This window comes from Talpa occidentalis, unplaced genomic scaffold (genome assembly GCF_014898055.3).
Source record: "Talpa occidentalis isolate TD23 unplaced genomic scaffold, MPIMG_talOcc4v2.1 talOcc4.11, whole genome shotgun sequence".
Lineage (NCBI taxonomy): Eukaryota > Metazoa > Chordata > Mammalia > Eulipotyphla > Talpidae > Talpa > Talpa occidentalis.
Window position 1 is genome coordinate 30,941,708 of NW_023601104.1, and position 19,064 is coordinate 30,960,771.

A 19,064-nucleotide genomic window follows, 5' to 3' on the forward strand; every position below is an offset into this window, starting at 1 on the left:
AAGTGAAAAAACAAAAATCAAAATTCTGTATAAAATTGTTGTATGTTGGTGGGGTAAGATCCTAATTGAGTTTAATCAATGTTTATGAGAACAAATACTTATGCAGATATAGAGAGCTTCCCAAGTCTATATGATACAGAATTTTTTCTTTTTATACCTCAAAACTTAATAATGGATGCGGGATAAGCTTGCTTACCACCTAAAAATTAGGGATCTGTAAAGTTTGGATTTTTGAAAATACCAGTCCTTAGAAAGCTACGTCACAGATGATGATTGCTTCTCTCTTTCAATCTCAAACATTCTGCCTCTTGAATACCTGTACTGTAATGGGGGTTCTTCACCATTGGGTAGGTGGGGGATCTCAGGTGGTGTTACAAAAACAGTATGTTCACTTTTGAAAGATTCATCCAGTTCTATAAGTCGCACTTCACCATTCTTGTCCATATCCACCTGAAGAGTTTAAAAAACACACATTAAAAAAACCACATTGGTTAGCCAAGCACTTATCTATGGGGGAAAGGTAAAATAAACCAGTTACATAACTGAATACTAAAGAACAATTAAGAAAACAAAAAGGGTGGGCCTCTCCTGGTGGCACAGTGGTTGAGCGCTGGGCTATGAAGCTGCCCAGCTGCCCACAGCCTCTGCAGCGCCGGTTCAATTCCTGGCCACCGGTGAGGGTCCCACATGGCGCGCAGACCTCTCCTGCCACCCGCTGCTCCCTTCAGCAGTGCATTTTGTCAGTCTGCTTGTTCTGTTCCCCACTCTGGCTCTGGTGAATTCTCTCACCTTCCTGTGCTTCTGACTGTACCCAGTGCTTGTATAAATAAAAAAAAAAGGGGGTAAACAAGTTTCCTATGTTCCACTATGGAAAGACCTCCAAGAAAAAATGTGAGAACAAGGTGCAAAACATTGTGTATGTATATATCTCAAGTAAGAAAGATGAAAAAGAGAATAAGACATACATTCATTTTTCATTGCATTAACATAAAGAAATACTAGAAGCAAACTAAGAGAAGCATTTTTTAAAAGATTTATTTATTTATTTATTTATACCAGCATTGGGTACAGTCAGAAGCGCGGGAGGGTGAGAGAATTCACCAGAGCCAGAACAGGGAGCAGAACAGGCAGACTAACGAAGAAGTACACTGCTGACGGGAGCAGTGGGTGGCAGGAGAGGTCTGCGCGCCATGTGGGACCCTCGCCTGGCGGCCGGGGGCAGCCAGGGATCGTACTGGCGCTGTAGAAGCTGTGGGCAGCTTTGCAGCCCAGCGCTCAACTGCTGCGCCACCAGGGGAGGCCCAGAAAAGCAATACTTATACGGGGAAGAAGAGATCAATGGAGAGGACAAGGTTAAGCTAGAACTCACATTTCCCATTCATCTTCACCTATTATTTTGCATTTTGAATTGTGAGATTGTATTCAAAAGCAGTATTTCAAAAATAAGTTGTGGAAACTGGGTTACACCTTTTTTTCCTAATTTATAGTAAATATAAGAAATTTCCTTAAGCTCATTCAGTATATGTAGAAGCACACTGGATTTAAGCTCTAGTATTATCTATGACAAGATAATATACATAAGAAAATGAAAACTTGAGTCCAAACTGCTGAAAGGAACTCATAACTAATGAGCGCTTAAAAGCTTCTGGAGAGAAAGAGAAATCAGGTACAGAAGATCAAAAAACTAGATGGTATTAGTCTAGATGTTGTTCTCAATAATATTTGAAGACAGACAACAATGAAGTAACCACTTCAAAATATTAGATCCAACCAAGGTAGCAATCAAGTATTAGGGGACAATAAAGAAATTTTCAGACAGGAAGTTAAAAAACAGGTGTCTTCCATGTACTCTTTCTCACTAAATTATTGGGAGATGTGATCCACCATAACAAAGAAATAAATAAGAAAGAAGTTATTGAAGCCAGAATCAGAGGATTCAACCCCAAAGAAACACCAATCTAATCATGAAAAGAAAAAAAAAAAAAAATCCCAGGATGACAGACTAGAAAGCAATCAGATTAGACTAGAATAGGAATGTGGCAAGTTCAAGCAAGAATTTTTTTTTAAAGATTTATTTATTTATGTATACAAGCACTGGGTACAGTCACAAGCATGGGAGGGTGAGAGAATTCACCGGAGCCAGAGCAGGGAGCAGAACAGGCAGAAGGACCAAAGTACACTGCTGAGGGGAGCAGCGGGTGGCAGGAGAGGTCTGTGCGCCATGTAGGACCCTCGCACTGTGGCCCTCAAGCAAGAATTTAAAAAAAGAAGTCAAATGGATAGATCATCTGACATGTTAGGTAAGAGAGATTTTAGATTTTTCACTTTTGCATGAGTTTGGAGATGACTTAATAATACACAAAAACAAAAAATATAGCAAATGTTAACTCCTGGGAAAACAAACTCCATATATGAAAGGAAGTTTAATTACAGTATACATATGGCATGGCTGTGGTTGATATGCAAAGTGATATTACTAGCATTGAACAATTATTTGACAAAAACTGATATTATCTCTACCTTGGGAGAACTATGGTGGTGGTTGTGGTAGATTTGACATGATAGTGCTTGACACTATCAAATAATAAGCAGCAATAAAAACATTATTTGTAAATCTTAAGGTAAATGACTAAAGAAGTAACTGAAAGAGAAAGTGGTCGCCTCTGGGGATGGGGTAGGAATGGGACATAACCCTGTAAAATTATCTGACTTCTTAAATTATGTTCTACTGTGTAAAAAATGAAAATTTACTTTTAAAAGATTTGTCAGCAATATTCAAAGTGCTTATAAGATATGGGTATGTAATAAATTAGGAAACTATGTTACAATTACGTAAAAAACACTGGAAGTAAGTGTAAAATGGATATTATCAGTGACTGGGCTTATGGAGTTGTTTTTTTCCTTTTCCATACTTTCTGTTACTTTAGCCATTTAAGAAAAAAAACTTAAGCTTTTTATAAAAACAGAACACTTAAGCCATCATTAGCAAACATAAAACATTTTTTAAAAAACATTGGTGCAGTTGTTACTTTCATAAAAATAGAATCATACTAAACAACATTAGGAACATGTCAATGCTAACTCAAAATCACAGGTATCCCGGGTAGGATGTGGTATCTATGGGCAACCCAAGAATAAAGGAGAAGCTCTAAACTCATTTTTATGCAGATGAAATGGAGTTAATTTAATTATAAAGGAAGCAGTGATAATGAAATAAGAGGCAAACCAGAATTAAAAGTTTAAAACAAATGCTCAAGGTCACTGGAGAGGAATCTGTGAAGTACTCCTGTTTCACCAGGATGCATAAGAGAACTGCTTGTCTAAGAGCACAGGGTGTTTTAACATTTCAATTTATTTAACTGTTCCTCCCGTTTATAACAGTTTTTCTTTTTCCAGACCTGTATCTTCTTCCCACTCTCTAACCACTTTGTTCACATAGGTAAAAACCTGTGTTCAAGGAAAACTGCTCTAATTCTCACTATAGTAAAATATTAAAAGTTTGCATCGCAGACTCAATACCATAGTAAAACATTTCCCTTATAAAATTGACATTTGACATTAAAAAATAGCCACGCAATAAATTCTACATTTATCAGTTGGACATTTCTGTCTTTTATAATACATAGTGACATCTGTCTCCATCAGGAGAAAAAGAAATCCAACACCCACTACAGGATAAAATTAAAATAATTTTCATATTCTCTTCATATTTTTTTCACAAGACAATAATATGTTCAGAAAACATTGCAGAGGCAAGCTTGGGAGAACAAGAAAATCTTGCCAGTCTATTTGTTACACAAAACTGCCCTTAGTTAAGCTCCATCCTACAGGAACAGATTGTAAGGATTTAAAATATAATCATATGATGAACATATGGCTCTTAAATTAGTCATAAATGAAACTCAAATAATTTTCAAGTATTGTCTTATTCTTATTTAGCATTACCTACTTCAGCTTTTTAAAATCAGTTAAATATTTTCTATTTGGATATGCTAAAATCAAAAGAGGAATATATCTAATTTTTATTCAACCTTAGTCATGGATTGGCTTAGGCAGTTAATACATCTCTAGTACTATTTATTTTCCAAGCTATACTAAAAGGATCTTTTTACTTTAAAAATTAAGCTCAAAGTTACTCAACTAAGGAATAAAGCCACATAAATAATTATCTTTAAAATATTATTGGTATTCAGAAAACACTTGCAGGTTGAAAGCAAGAGCTCACTTGCTGTGTTGAGTGCACATAAGTTGTGATACTAAAATACAAAAGACAGTAACAGCACTGTAGATTATTTGCTATTTCAGAGAGTTCTGCTTAATACTAGTACAATTACCCTGTACTCATATATAAAAGTTTTAACGATATATTTTGAATCTGTGACAGTTTGTTATTTTCTCTAATAAAAGATTTCCTTAAATTATAGTAAGCCAAACACAAGTATCTAGTTTTTAGTAAGTTAGTTTTCAGTTCTGATTTTCTTAGTAGTCACTAACATCTTTAAGTATAACATTAACCCATTATATATGTGATCTTTTATTGAATCTAGACTTTCAATAGGTACATAGCATTTTAGGAAAATAGTCTCTACAGAAACAGCAGTTATACTACATTTAATGGGATTGTTTCTTTTTTGAGACTTCTCAGACTATATATTCCTTAAACAATTATTCCAATCATGTCCCGCATTGTCTCCTAGCAAGTAAATAGGTGATCTACTTTACCAAAATATGATCCTCAGAACATGATGCCCTATGACTGAGAAAAATTGTCTTATATGTCTTATAATACTAGTATTTTTTTTTTTTTTTTAAGATTTATTTTTTATTTATTTATTTATTTTATTTTATTTATACAAGCACTGGGTACAGTCAGAAGCGCGGGAAGGTGAGAGAATTCACCAGAGCCAGAGCGGGTAGCAGAGCAGGCAGAAGGACCGAAGGACACTGCTGAGGGGAGCAGCGGGCGGCAGGAGAGGTCTGCCGTGCCATGTGGGATCCTCCTCCAGTGGCCGGGGAGCAGCCGGGGATCGAACCGGCGCTGCAGAGGCTGCGGGCAGCTTCGCAACCCAGCGCTCAACCGCTGCGCCACCGGGGAGGCCCAATACTAGTATTTTTTTAAGCCATATGAAACTGCAATACCAGTTCTTAGTTGAAACACAAACTTGTGAACAAGATACATCAAATGAGTAAAAAATAAATAAATAAATTCCAATAAGAAATGTCTGTTTTTCTCAAAATGTTGATGTCTTCATTAGCTATGTCAGAAGTGCTCATGTAGACATTAACAGGATCCTTCATGGTACATTAGCAGAGACCTTTTCTATACCTCTAATGCCCCATTTTTTAAAATAAATAAATAAATCAGGAGTAATACTTTATAAAGAACTCACTATGACTCATAACATTTGTAACAGTCGTATAGAAGATTTCTTTCTTCTGTACTAATTGAATTCCTACAGCTAATTCAGCGTCCCATGTGGATTAATAAATTTATTTGGCTAAAGCATGGTCACTAATTTGCTCTCTTATGATTCAGTTAGCTTGGTATAGGGAACAAGTGTTAGGCAAATGTATGCCATATTCCCCAAGGGAAGGTCAGTGAGCACATAAGGATGACCAGTGTAACCTAGCACCATATAGAAAAAACATTCAAAGTGCATAATGGCAGTCAAAAACATTTTTATATACAAAAAAACCAACATAATTATTCTTGTATAAAAAGGATTTACAATAATTTTTAATTTTATTTTTTTTAATGCTAAGTGAATGCATATTAGTGAATGCTAAGTTTATTGCATATTTTCTCTTTAAAACACACCTTTCAACTTAGGTGTACTCATTGGTATTGGGATATGGTTGCTCCCAAAATCTCAGTGTACAGAGCTAGGGAATAAGTGTACATACACACACACACTCATATCTACATTTGTTTCTATATTTTCTATACCTATTGAAAACCAATGATAACATGCCAAGTGCAATATTTCAAGGTTTGTCTGGTTTTCTCTTTTTTTGTATTTGTAAATCCCTTCTCTGACAGTGAACAAATCATGGTCTTTATTTAATACATTTATTTGGTCAATCCTTTCACATGTAAAGTTCTCTCATCTTCTCTACCACCTCTCCCCAAACATAGGACTTCTTCATCCTAATTTGTCTTCAATAACTCCTTCCAGACCAATCCCTTGCCCCCAGCAAACTGGTATCTCCCTCACGCAGAGCAAATTCTTGGGCTTCCACACCTCACACTCCTTTTTCACTTCATTCATGTTCTGACACACTTATATGATCATTGTCTCCCAATTCTCTCCAGCAGGGAAACTCTCCTTGATCTATATCACTAATGATATTAGGATTGAAGGGGAAAGGAAGCTTTCATATGTAAATCTGAAATAGTGGATAGAATTTATTCACTTAACTCATGCTACAAACCTCCAAACTCCAGAAAAATTCAGGTGAATTATTCATTTTGTTCTATATTTACTTTTGGTATGTGACAATTTTAGACAAAAAGGGAGAGATAAAAATGAAAGATGCTCAAGTTGAAGGTCCATAGGTTTGGCTAAAACTCCCATAGTCTATATGTCGGCAAGGTTATAGACCTGATAGCTAAAATAAAACTCATGATTTTGTAAAATCCTCAAGGATTTTGTATTCAATAATTTCTAGGAAGGTTGTATTTCGTAATTTCTAACAACCCAACCACATTCATTATACAAGTTAATGGTTAAATGGAATTTAGTTTTTGCTAAAAGTAGTCAAATAGAAACTATGACTCATAACATTTATAACAGTCATACAATATAAGTTAGGGCACTATAGACATACTATTACTTACTTTATCTACACAATCATCAAAAAACGCCAGACTTGCATCTTTATCACTGACAAAAGAACATTCCTCAATGAAGCGAATAAACATTTGTGTTTTGGTCATCAAATTATAGAATTTTTGATGTGACCGGTCCCGGCTTCTTAAGAAAGCTGTTCAACATAAATTTATAAAGTCAAAATATGTAGTATCATTTATAGGTTCATACAATTTTTGAGCAACAATGAACTTTATAAACCTGTCATCTATCTCCCCCACACCCTGCCATTTTGTACAAAAAAAAAAACAAAGACCCCTGAAAAGGGGAAGGGGAAGTGACCTGACAGACACAGCAACCGGAAAGGAACTTAAACCCAGATCTTTCAGTTCCTCATTCAGCATTGTCTCTGTTGTCCTCTCACTACTTTGAAGATAACAAATGAACTAGCAAACTTGAAAGATTTTAAAAATTGCTACATTGCCCCCAACTGTGTTCATGCTATGTGCATGTGCTCACTCTCCTCATACATGTGCTTTTTCAAAGCAGCAATAACATCCCCTCTGGTATTTGTCTATGTTTCCTTCTACTCCACTCTACAGCCTCAAGGACTTTGCATAAACTATTCTCTCTGCCTAAAACACTCTTCTACTTTCCCTTTGCCTGGCTAGTTTCCATTAACCCTTCAAATCATGGCTTACATGTGATTTGTCCAGAAGTACTTTCTGTGATCTAAAGTTGTAAATTAGGGTGTTTATTCATATTATTATCAAATTACTTTTCTTTTTGTTCTTTTGCAACCATGTATCTTTCATATACACTATGTATCCAATGCCTTGCTTTGAGAGCCATTTAATATATGCTTATTAAATACTTTCAAATATTAAATACTATAAAGGAAAGCAAATACATACTATGACGCAGATTGCACTTCAGGGTTTCCTTACCTTTTTTATGTCAGAGCACAAACAGAAAATAGTATTTTAAAAGCACACTGAAGTAAAACAAAAGAGGTGGTTCAAACTTAGAGGTGACCACCCAAGGGACTTTTCTGCATCTCCAACACTGCCTGGCTGCCCTAAAAGCTAAAAGCATCAATATCTCAACATACTCGTGACACAACAGAATGCAGTGGTACAACATTAGTTAGTTCTGTACTTTCCAAATAGTTCCTTCTGCATATTTTGCTAATGAGATTATATCTAATGTGCCTGAGAAGTAACTAATCCTACCAAAAGAGTTGATATTCATGTAATCCTGAAATAGGTATGTATTTTGATAATTATGAGTTATTAATTCAGAAAGTAACTGAATAATCACAAGTTAAGCTCCATAACATGAAAGTTGTACAATTAAGCAAACACTTACCTTGTAGGGCAAAAAGAGAGCTAGCATCTGTGGCTGTCTCAGATGGTGCTTGTGTTATTGGTCTTAAGTATGATCTATAACCTTTTAAAATAGAGGCCATGAAAAACAAAAATGCCTCTTGGATTTCCAAATCTATCATGTGCAACCTCTTTCCAGAATTAAAGTCATAGTCATTCATTGCTAAGTCCATCAGTCCATCATCTCTTGGTCTCTGCTGCACTGTGAAGAAATACAGTGTTAGTATTTTCTCCCAGCTGTCAAAACTAATGTTCATAATAGCATCAATATGAATTTGTTATTAATGTAAGTCAAGTCATTTTTTATGCTGTACATCATAAACTTATACAGTGCTGCATGTCAACTACATTTCAATAAAACTGAAAGGAAAAAAAATTGGTGTGTTTTCAAAAAGGCTCAAGGTACCTCAACTCTGTTACTTAACTTCATAATAGAATTTTCTAGTCTCTGCTGAGTACTTTTCATTCAAATTAAATATAAAATTCTCCCAGTTTATCTGACTACCACCACAAAAATGTTTGTGTTCTGAAATAACCATTTATAAAAACTAATAAACAGCCACATCAATGAAACACAGGGTTAAATGCATAGTTCTTCTCCTCTCTCTCTTTTTTTTTTTCCAAATGTAAGTGTCTATGGGGAGAACAGGGATTACAAAGTGGAAAACAGTTCTTATTCCTGAACAATTCAATGCTCAAGTCGTTAGGAAGTATAACAGTAACTTTACAGTAGAGAATCCTGGTAGACACAACCTTAAACAAGGGATCAAAGAGAACATCCTCATCAGCAAAGGGACAAAGTGAAATAGTGTGAGATCTGATAAGGATGTAGCATTTACTTCTGTCATTCTTACCAGAGTTGCATGATCTGTATTTATCACAAGGACACTGAGACATACCCACAGCATGGACCATTCTACAACTCTAAGTTTAATTTTCAAAAGTGTTGAAGAAAAAAAGGCAAAATTGAGGAGCTGTTTAGAGAAAAAGAGACTAAAGAGATTTGAAACTAAATACACCACCTGATTTGAAAAGGGATTCTTTTGCTATATAAAGATCATTATGATAACAACTGGCATAATCCGAATTTGTTTTGAGGATAAGGATGGTAATAATGCTCAAGGTTAATTCCCTTACTTTCATGGTTACATTGTGGTCATGTAGGAAAATGTACTTGTTGCTAGGAAATACATTCCATTGAAGGTGAAAGGGCATCTATTCTCTAAGGGAAGTACTAGGAAGAAGGTGGGCATTGGAACAGAAGACTGAGGTTTTAATCCTAGCTTCATCCTTATTAACCACATGACTAAGGGCAAACTACTTTGCTTCCCTCAACTGTACCATCCTCATGGTTGTAAAGATAAAAGAATACATCTGAAAGTGCTTTGAAGCTATAAAGTATTATACGGTCCTTGACTATCAATATTGTTCAAAGGTCTGTAGCTTTTTTTTTTTGTAGCTCAGATTTTTTTTCTTTTTCTTTTTTTTAGATTTATTTATTTATTTATTTATACAAGCACTGGGTACAGTCAGAAGCGCGGGAGGGTGAGAGAATTCACCAGAGCCAGAGCGGGGAGCAGAACAGGCAGAAGGACAGAAGTACACTGCTGAGGGGAGCAGCGGGCGGCAGGAGAGGTCTAGTGTGCCATGTGGGACCCTCCTCCGGTGGCCGGGGAGCAGCCAGGGATCGAACCGGCACTGCAGAGGCTGCAGGCAGCATCGCAACCCAGCGCTCAACCGCTGCGCCACCGGGGAGGCCCTCTTTTTCATTTTTTTTAACATTTATCATTTTTTACATTTTTTAGACAATATTTGCTTCCCCCCACCCTTCAGATTGAGTCCCCATAGAATCTCCTTCCCCAAAGCACTCATGCACCATCACCACAGTCCCTGTGCTCCTCCCTCCCTCCTTCTCACCCCTCTCCCTCCTCCTCCCCTACAGTAGTATGTCTCTGGTTTATAATTGTCTGTTTTTGCTTTGTTGTGTTTTGTACTGTTGTTATTATTATTATTTTTTACACTGATGCATTATTTGGTTCCCCTATATTCCTGTTATAAGTGAAACCATCCAATATTTTTCTTTTTCCTCCTGGCTTATTTCACTGAGCATAATTCCTTCTAGCTCCATCCATGTTGCTGCGAATGGCATGAGTTTATCTTTTTTGATTGCTGAATAATATTCCATTGTGTATATAAACCACATCTTCTTGACCCAGTCATCTATTTTTGGGCATTTGGGTTGTTTCCAGGTTTTACCTATTGTAAATAGTGCTGCAATAAACATAGGTGTACAGGTGCTCTTTTGAATCACTGTTTTTGCGTCCTTTGGATAGATCCCTAAGAGTGGAATTGCCGGATCGTATTGTAGCTCCATTTTTAGTAGACTGAGGAACCTCCAGACAGCTTTCCACGATGGCTGGACCAGTTTGCACTCCCACCAGCAATGCAGGAGAGTTCCTTTTTCACTGCATCCTCACCAACATTTGTTGTTGTTTGTTTTTTGATATGTGTCATTCTTACTGGTGTAAAGTGGTATCTCAATGTGGTTTTGATTTGCATTTCCCTGATAATAAGGGATGCTAAACATTTTTTCATATGCCTGTTGGCCATTTGCAGTTCCTCTTTGGAGAAATGCCCTTTGAGTTCTTCTGCCCATTTCTTAACTGGATTGTTTATTTTGCTTTTGTTGAGCCCTGTGAGTTCTTTGTATATCATTGTGATCAGTCCCTTATCAGTTGGATGGAGTGCAAAGATTTTTTTCCCAATCAGTGGGGTGTCTCTCTGTTTTGGTTAATGTCTCTTTTGCTGTGCAGAAACTTTTCAGTTTGATGTAATCCCAGGTGTTTATCTTTGCCTTCACTATCACTACTTTGGGTGATGAGTCTGTAAAGATGTTTTTGAGATGTATGTCTTGTTGTGTTTACCTATATTTTCTTCTATATATTTTATGGTTTCAGGTCTTATGTCCAGTTCTTTTATCCATTTCGAGTTAATTTTTGTGCACGGTGAGAGGTAGAAGTCTAGTTCCATTTTTTTGCACGTGGCGGTCCAGTTTTCCCAATATTTTATTGAACAAACTGTCCGTGTTCCACTGCATATTCTTTGCTCCTTTGTCAAAGATTAGTTGTCCATATAAGTGAGGCTTTATTTCTGGTAAAGGTCTGTAGCTTTAAGTTTTAAGATTCTATCCTTCCACAGAACTGAATAGGCAATTTCACTGATTTTAATAGTATTCAAATATTGCTAAAATAGCTGCTGGACTTCTCAAATATGCGAAAAAGGGGCACTTACTTAAAAAAAGCAATTAATGAGGTAGCTGAAATAAGATTATGTACATCATTTATTTGTTCCCTAAAATAAAATTTTGTTCTACTTGATGTCCTTTTCCTCATAGATCAGTATTTATGAATTATTTCCTAATTACCTTAACTATTTTAAGGTTTATAATACAGATTATTAAAGACTGTATTTTTCCATATCTATTTTTCTAATATAGGTACTTAAAACCTCACGCATGCAGGTAACCTCCTATGTTTATATTTCATTTAATACATGTATGAGAACTTCAAATACTGCTATATACTTACTGACAATATTTCATACCGTAAGTATTAAATTATGGTCACTGAATGGACTATTGTTACAAAATACCAAGAGAATTAGATAAAGAAATGAAGGTTTAATTCTTCTTATCGGTAACTCTAGATCATTGTCAAGATATATCCTTATATAAGCTTTTTACTGAAATATTATATACCTTATCAATTTTCATTTTTATTAATTTCCTAATGCTTTTGGCAAACTTCTGCTTCAAATTATTTGTGATAAAGATAGCATTAAGATTCACTGAAGGTGAAAAACACATGACCCAGGTCTCACCTTAATGAAATCATAAGCATTTTCTAATGTAATTTAAATCATCTACCTTAGATTTTTCAAACTAACTTTCTAGTCTACATATGAAGAAAGTATACAAGGGGAATCCTTATTTCTACCATGGTCTTTCAGTAATGATAAAATTAAAGAAAACCACCTTACCTTTTTAAAACTTTATTATTTTTAAAATGGTCTATGAAAATGTGACAAAATATAAATTTTATGGCACACTTATAAGAATTATAAAAGCTTATACAAATTTTATTTTAATGCTCATTTGGCTTGAAGAATATAAAAACACTTTCCTTTAGATTAAATAAACATTACCCTTTTACAAGTAAGGCAAAGTAATTGGAATCCCTTCTCAGATTAAATCACTTGCTTTATTTAAGTTATTCACTTACATTTTGCCAACTGCTGGTGCAGACTATTCAGTGTGTTCATCAGATTTTTACATGGCTTCTTTGGAAGTATCTTCCAGACTACATTTTTCTTGTCACCAGTTCTGAGATTAAATGACAACAACAATGTGTTTTGTTAGATGAACTTTGGGGGGGAGATGAAAAAGAATATACACTCACATAAAAAAGGGGAAGAGAAAACACACTGAATAAAACATAAAACAAAATATTCTGGTTAATAGGAGAAAAATGCTACACAGGGTAAATTGGGATGTTGAAATATTTAGACATTTATTTATATGAAGGTAGACCCTGTATTAAATATAGCTCAAAATTTATAATTAAATTGTTCTGAGTAAATTCTGCTTGCACTAGAATCACACTAATCACTACAAAGCTTAATGTGGTGTCATTACTCTGAGCCCTGATTTTAGACTGTTTAAACATATAAATATTGGGAAAATCCTACTAGATTTTTTTTTTTCTTACAGACTCCAAGGAAAAAGTACTGTAGAAGAATGAACCTGTGACCCATAGGGTTTATCAAAGTATTTTGACAAATGCAAATACTCATTTTTGTTTCCTAAAAAAATGCTTTATTTCTTTGAGAAAAGAAATATGTGCAGTTAAATTACTTGAATAAAGCATTACATTCCAAGTACTTCTATAACTTTAAAAGAAGATATGTGCTTGAAAGAAGAATCTTTGTTTTAGGACAAATGCCTATAATCTCCTTTATTACAACTATTACAACACAGTTGCTTTTTAAACTACATATGAGGTAGGAGAAGAAAAGCGAATGGTGACAAAACTCCACAAAGTATTTGGACTTAACTCTGTTAAGCTTTTTTGATTCTATCCTTTATTGAATAAGACTTTTTTTTTGATATGTCAAAAGCAAAGAACATTCGTTTTAGAAAAACTGAAAAATGCAGAGAAAAATCAGAAAAGTAAACTACTCCTAACCACCAAAGACAACAACACAGCAGAGATGTGTAGTGAAACTTGCTTAACATTTTCTTTTTCTATGTCCCCTAAACTTCACAGAACAAAAAGAGCAAAAATCACTGTGAAAATTCAACAAAGAAAAAGAGAGTGGATGGGAAAACATAAGCTAACAAAGAACAGTCATGGAATGTACTCTGTCTTTCCACAAATGAGTAAAATAAAGATAGGGCAGAGTAAAATTGCAGATGTCCTGCTGTGAAGGTTTATTTCATTTATAATGTGACTAGGGGCATGGAATCCTTTATTACAGTGATAACACAATGAAGAAACACTTTTTATGTTATTTTCTTGATAAAACTTTACAACACAGAACTCTCACTCTGCCTTATTATTCACTGTGCGTTAGCCTGCTTTGCTAGACTGAATTAAAAGCAACTTAAAAGAAAGGAGTATACTTGATTTGCTTTTTTTATTCCCAGTGCCTAGCAAAAAAGGGCACTCAACATATGCTATAACATAAATGAATGAGCAATATCTTGATATTTCATTACATCTAATTATAATTATTTACTCACATCATTTCTTTCTCTTACCCTTGATATTTTCATTCTAAACCTTGACTAGGAAAGAAAGTTTTACCTGTACCTGAGTTTGGATTTCTGACAGCCTTCTGCGTTTTTATTCGTTGTGACTTCCATTTACAAGATTATTCTTACATAAACAGCCAACAGCTTCAAAATCTAGTTCTGACAGCATAAACTTTGTGACTTGTGATAAAAAATCTAGTTCAAAATCTAGTTCTGACAGAATAAACTTTGTGACTTTTGATAAAAAATTACTTAAAAATCTAACCCTTGGTTTCCTTATCTGTCAGAGGTATTAATGAATCCTATTTCACAAAGTACAGAGAACAATATGAGATAACTTAGGTTATGCAAACAGCTCTCGGTCTACTACATATCAGATATTAATTTCCCTTCAGAAATTTCTTGACATTCATAACATACTCTGTACAAGTATCCAAGAATCAGAAAGGGAAAAGGAAATTAACATTCCATACTCATGACTTGTTTTCCTTTAAAATTTCAGGTGTGAGGCTTCAGGACTTCTGGGTGAAGGAAAGTAGAAAGCTGTTAGTTCACTAGTTTTGTCCTCCTACATGTTTGGAAGTGTGATAATATCAAAGAGGATTTCTCATGAGTGCAAATGACTCATGTTTCTTTGATTCTTTAATTCACTAGTGATCAAAACAAATAGATAAAATAATAGTAACAAAAAATTCTTTTAAGAAATTGAGGGAAAGTATAAAAAGAGGGAAAATGTAAGTTATTACCACAATAGACACAATCTATATTCATTTACCACCCTCAATTTCAATTTTTTAAAATACTAACAACTGGCAAAAAAAAAAGATATACTATTTTAATATTTAAAGAATTAAATATTCCTGGTAAAGAGTAAAATTTTCTTGGTAAATATCTTTGACTCTATCAACCCCATATGTAAGATGGCCTTTATGTACAAAATACAGCCCATATTTTCTTGATTAAGCTTTCTCTGAATAAAAGCTTTCTGACAACATGCATGTTTTATAAAGCAGTTTTGTTTTGCTTTGTTTTTACCAAATTTTCCCTATTGTTTAGGCACATGAGGTTCTGACATACAACAAACTAAAATTTAAGATTTCCAAATTAAATCAAAAGGCTTTACTATCAAACATGCTTATTAAAAAATAGAAAAAAACCTATTTCGTGGACTGATAGACTAATCTGCAGTTATTTTAAGTATATCCTATGGATGCAGTATGGTTATTGTGTCAATTTCCCCTTCCCTGAATAGTTTAAGTATGATTAAACTGATAACAGGGGATACAAGAGAAATACTGAATTATAAAAAAGCTATAAATATACAGCTATAAAAAACTATAAAATATAGCTGTAGCTTCCAATAGCTACAACTTAAATATTATTTCAATAAAAACAAGGAAATTTATAGAGTCCTTATATTCCTAGTGTGTAAAGGTGATAAATGTATAATTTGAAAAGTATTTAAAGTATTTAAAATGTAATTAACTTTGCTATAAAATATTAGTATTCTAAGAGTATTACACAAGACTAGAAATAGGAATGCAATCTAATCAAGGAAAAGCATTTTAATTCAGTTTATGATTTCACCCATACTCATCTGAATAAAAAAAATATATTTTTTCTACTTCTAATCTCAGTTTCCCTTCTTTAAATTTCTAGGTAAGCATAAGATTATACAGCTTCTTAAATATTTAAAATTTGAAGATTAAGGTATATTTTCCTTCTCTAATACCCTGAAGCATTATAAGAGTTGATTCAAAGATAATAAGCCCAGAATACAAAGCAATATAATTCAGAAGAATTCTAACTAGCATTCAAAAAATATATTACATATATATATTATGAAGCTGTGAATTATTTGGTATGGATTCACTAAAATATACTTACTGAGAAATGGTGTTGGTATCTAGGTCAACACAACTAACATCTGGTGGAGGGTCATAGAGATCAAAATATCTTGAATCAATTCCAACTATGAATGGACATGGTGCACTCAAGACATCTGCTAAAGCCAGTGGGCAGAGAGGAACATATGGGCATGGCCAGTGGAAAGGGAAAATCATCTTGGATAAACAAAAGATAGGAGATGTTTAGTTATTTCACTGAAACATAACTTAAAAGCACACATGGAAAAGCTGTCTTTTAGGTTATACATGAGTTCTAAGGCTTTATAATGACTTAAATATTTATAATTGATATTAAGGGTTGGAAAATCAAAATTCTTTTCACAACATAAAAATTCAGTATTCTTGGGGCCTCCCTGGTGGTGCAAGGGGTTAAGTCTAAGCACTATTTAGCTGCTGGCAGCCATTGCAGTGCTAGTTAGAGCCCTGCTAGCCATGGAGCTGACCCACACAGCACAGCAGACCTCTCCTGTCTTGCCCGCTGCTCCCCTCAGCAGTGTATTTTGGTCAATCTGCCTGTTCTGCTCCCCACTATCTCTGGTGAATCCTCTCACAACCTGCCCCTCCCACTCCCCCCACCAACCTCTGACCTATACTCCAGCTCTTGTATGCATAAATAAAAAAATAAATATTAAAAAAAATTCGGTACTTTTAAGTTAAGCATTAGGCTAAATTATATGAATAAATCTGTTTTAAGATAAAATTGCCAATAAGAAACTGTGATACTCACAGACACTAATGCTTCTGTCACACTCGTAAGCACAGAAGGCCGTAAGGAATGGATGAGAATCTTATGTTCTGTTACTGCAAACACTAATAACGTCACAGCATTTTCAGGGCCTAAATTCTGAAGTAGTGTTGAAAACTTGCCACCACTGTCAATCCAAAAAAAATTATATAATTAAGAAAAAGATCAAAATATCTCCCAAATATTGAAAAATGTTCAAGATTAGAGAATTATTAGATATTATACATTAAACTTTAAATGTGATTGGTGCTTTTATGTACAAAAACATAGCATCACAAATACTATTTAAAATTTATTGAGGTTTCAAAATCATTTTATTTTTTATTTTATTTTATTTTTTTTTTTTTGCTTTCGCCACTGTTTTAATTTGGTCTTTTTCTTTTTTTTTAAATAATAAATTTTATTGTTATATTCCCCACACAATTGCAGCCCCCCATTCTGACCCCAATCCCTCCCCTCCCGCCCCCGCCCCCCTAAAAGTGTCTCTGGTTCATAGTTTTTTGTTGATCAAAATCATTTTAATCTATATTATATTCAATATGGGAAATGATGTTTCATTTTATTTATTTTTAAAATTATGATTATTGAGATAACACTGATTTTTATAACACTATATGTTTTAGGGGGCATGGGTTCACACCTCTACAAATGCATGTTATTACACCAAGCCTACCACCAAAGCCCCAATAATATTCTACTGCAGTCCTCTTTATATAAAATGATCTGCTTTGCAGATAATGTCCACATAAGGAATTCAATTTATATAAGAGGGATGCTTTGGTTAAAAGCAAATCCTTTAATGGCAGTTTTGTTTTTAATATGGCTCATCTTCCACTCTATCAGAAAAACTACCTGACTTACAGAGCTGCCTCCCTAAGGTAAATAGACCCTATTAAAATTTTCATTTACAAATACAAAAATTATTTTTACAATTGTAATAACAGTAATATGAAATCAGAAGTTACCACACAAATCAAGAAATACATACACAAAGGATATTAATAACTAAGCCATTCTATAATGGCAACAAAACACTGGTTTAACTAAGTAAATAATTCAGCAGGCCAATCAGTATTTTTGTTTCTGTAATGCTGAATAAGTAGATTCACTGAATTATTATATCATATATTGTATTTTAATATAACAATAATTATACTAACATAATTATACATACATATTTGAGGTAAAGCGAAACTAATACCAAAAGTCTTAGAAAAATGAAAAAATGTGCAAAAACAACTTGTGCATATTCATAACAGCATTATTTATAGCAGCCAAAAAGTAGAAACAATCCAAATGTCCATAAGCTGATGAATGGCTAAATAAAATGTGCTATACATCCAAATGCTGGAACATTTGTTGGAAATAAAAAGGAATGAATTACTGGTGCATGCTACAATACAGATGAACCCTGGAATTTGTTCAAAGAAGACAAATACAAAAGGTCACATATTATGATTCCAGTTACAAAAAAGTCCAGAATAGGCAAGTCTGTAGAGTCAGAAAATAGATTAGTGGTTGCCTAGGGCTGGGAAGCTGTATGTACATGTGTGTGTTTATGTGTGTGGGGAAGAGAAGAATAAAAGAAGATAACTGTTAAAGGGTACAAGACTCCTTTTTAGTGTGATGAAAATGTTGTAAAATTGACCATAGTGATATCTTTAGAATTAGGTGAATTATTAAACTGTACAATTTAATTGGGTGAATTGTGTGATGTGTGAAACATATAGCAATAAAGTCATTCTCTCTCCACCCTCCCAGAAAAAGGTCTCTTGGGTAATTTAACTGTTTTTACACAGTCTCAGTCTATTTCTAGTTTATTTTCAGTTCAAAGACTAGCAAAACACCAATCATCCTAGGCCTAAAACTAATGATGAAATAATCTGCAATTCTCACAAAATTAGAGTCAGAGATGTCAGCCAGTGTGTATGTGCAAGAAAATAACTTAATTATATTATAACTACTTCTCTGCTGGAAAGATTATATCTAATTAAATTTCAAGAAATACTTTAGAGAAAACATATTTCATAGTATCTTGGAACTTTTAAGGTGATGAGATACATTGTTCTATCCATGATTTAATACCTAGGTATCTTTTTATGTGGGGGTTAAATTAAAAAAAATTACATTTGAATGTTTTTCCGAGGATATTTAAAGCAAAAAATAATTGTTTCATAATCTACATACTTATATACCTACTTATATAATAACAAGTACTTGATGATAACAAGTGGATACACAAAATACCAAACACTGCTGTCAGCTTTTTCTTTTTTTTTGAAAAATCTTAACTTACATATTAAATGAAGGAATTTAGGTAAGAAACAGTTAAGTGAGAAGTACTTCTATCAATATTTGAAATTTACCGAGGTAAGAGAAAATATAAGAATGTTACACTAGATTCAG

At 34.0% G+C, this 19,064-nt stretch overlaps 1 protein-coding gene across 4 annotated transcripts in view; it reads right to left on the bottom strand.

Annotated features, from left to right (window-relative positions):
• The window catches only part of DENND4A (DENN domain containing 4A), a 95,031-nt gene that overhangs the window by 31,716 nt on the left and 44,251 nt on the right, over positions 1-19,064 (bottom strand). For all 4 annotated transcript variants that reach the window (XM_037502747.2, XM_037502746.2, XM_037502745.2 and 1 more), the window contains exons 11-16: positions 16,641-16,785; positions 15,894-16,069; positions 12,475-12,575; positions 8,178-8,396; positions 6,839-6,984; positions 317-450 (exon numbers count right to left, since the gene is read on the bottom strand). In XM_037502747.2, coding sequence (XP_037358644.1) covers positions 317-450; positions 6,839-6,984; positions 8,178-8,396; positions 12,475-12,575; positions 15,894-16,069; positions 16,641-16,785 — 921 coding nt within the window. The remainder of the gene's footprint in view (positions 1-316; positions 451-6,838; positions 6,985-8,177; positions 8,397-12,474; positions 12,576-15,893; positions 16,070-16,640; positions 16,786-19,064) is intronic.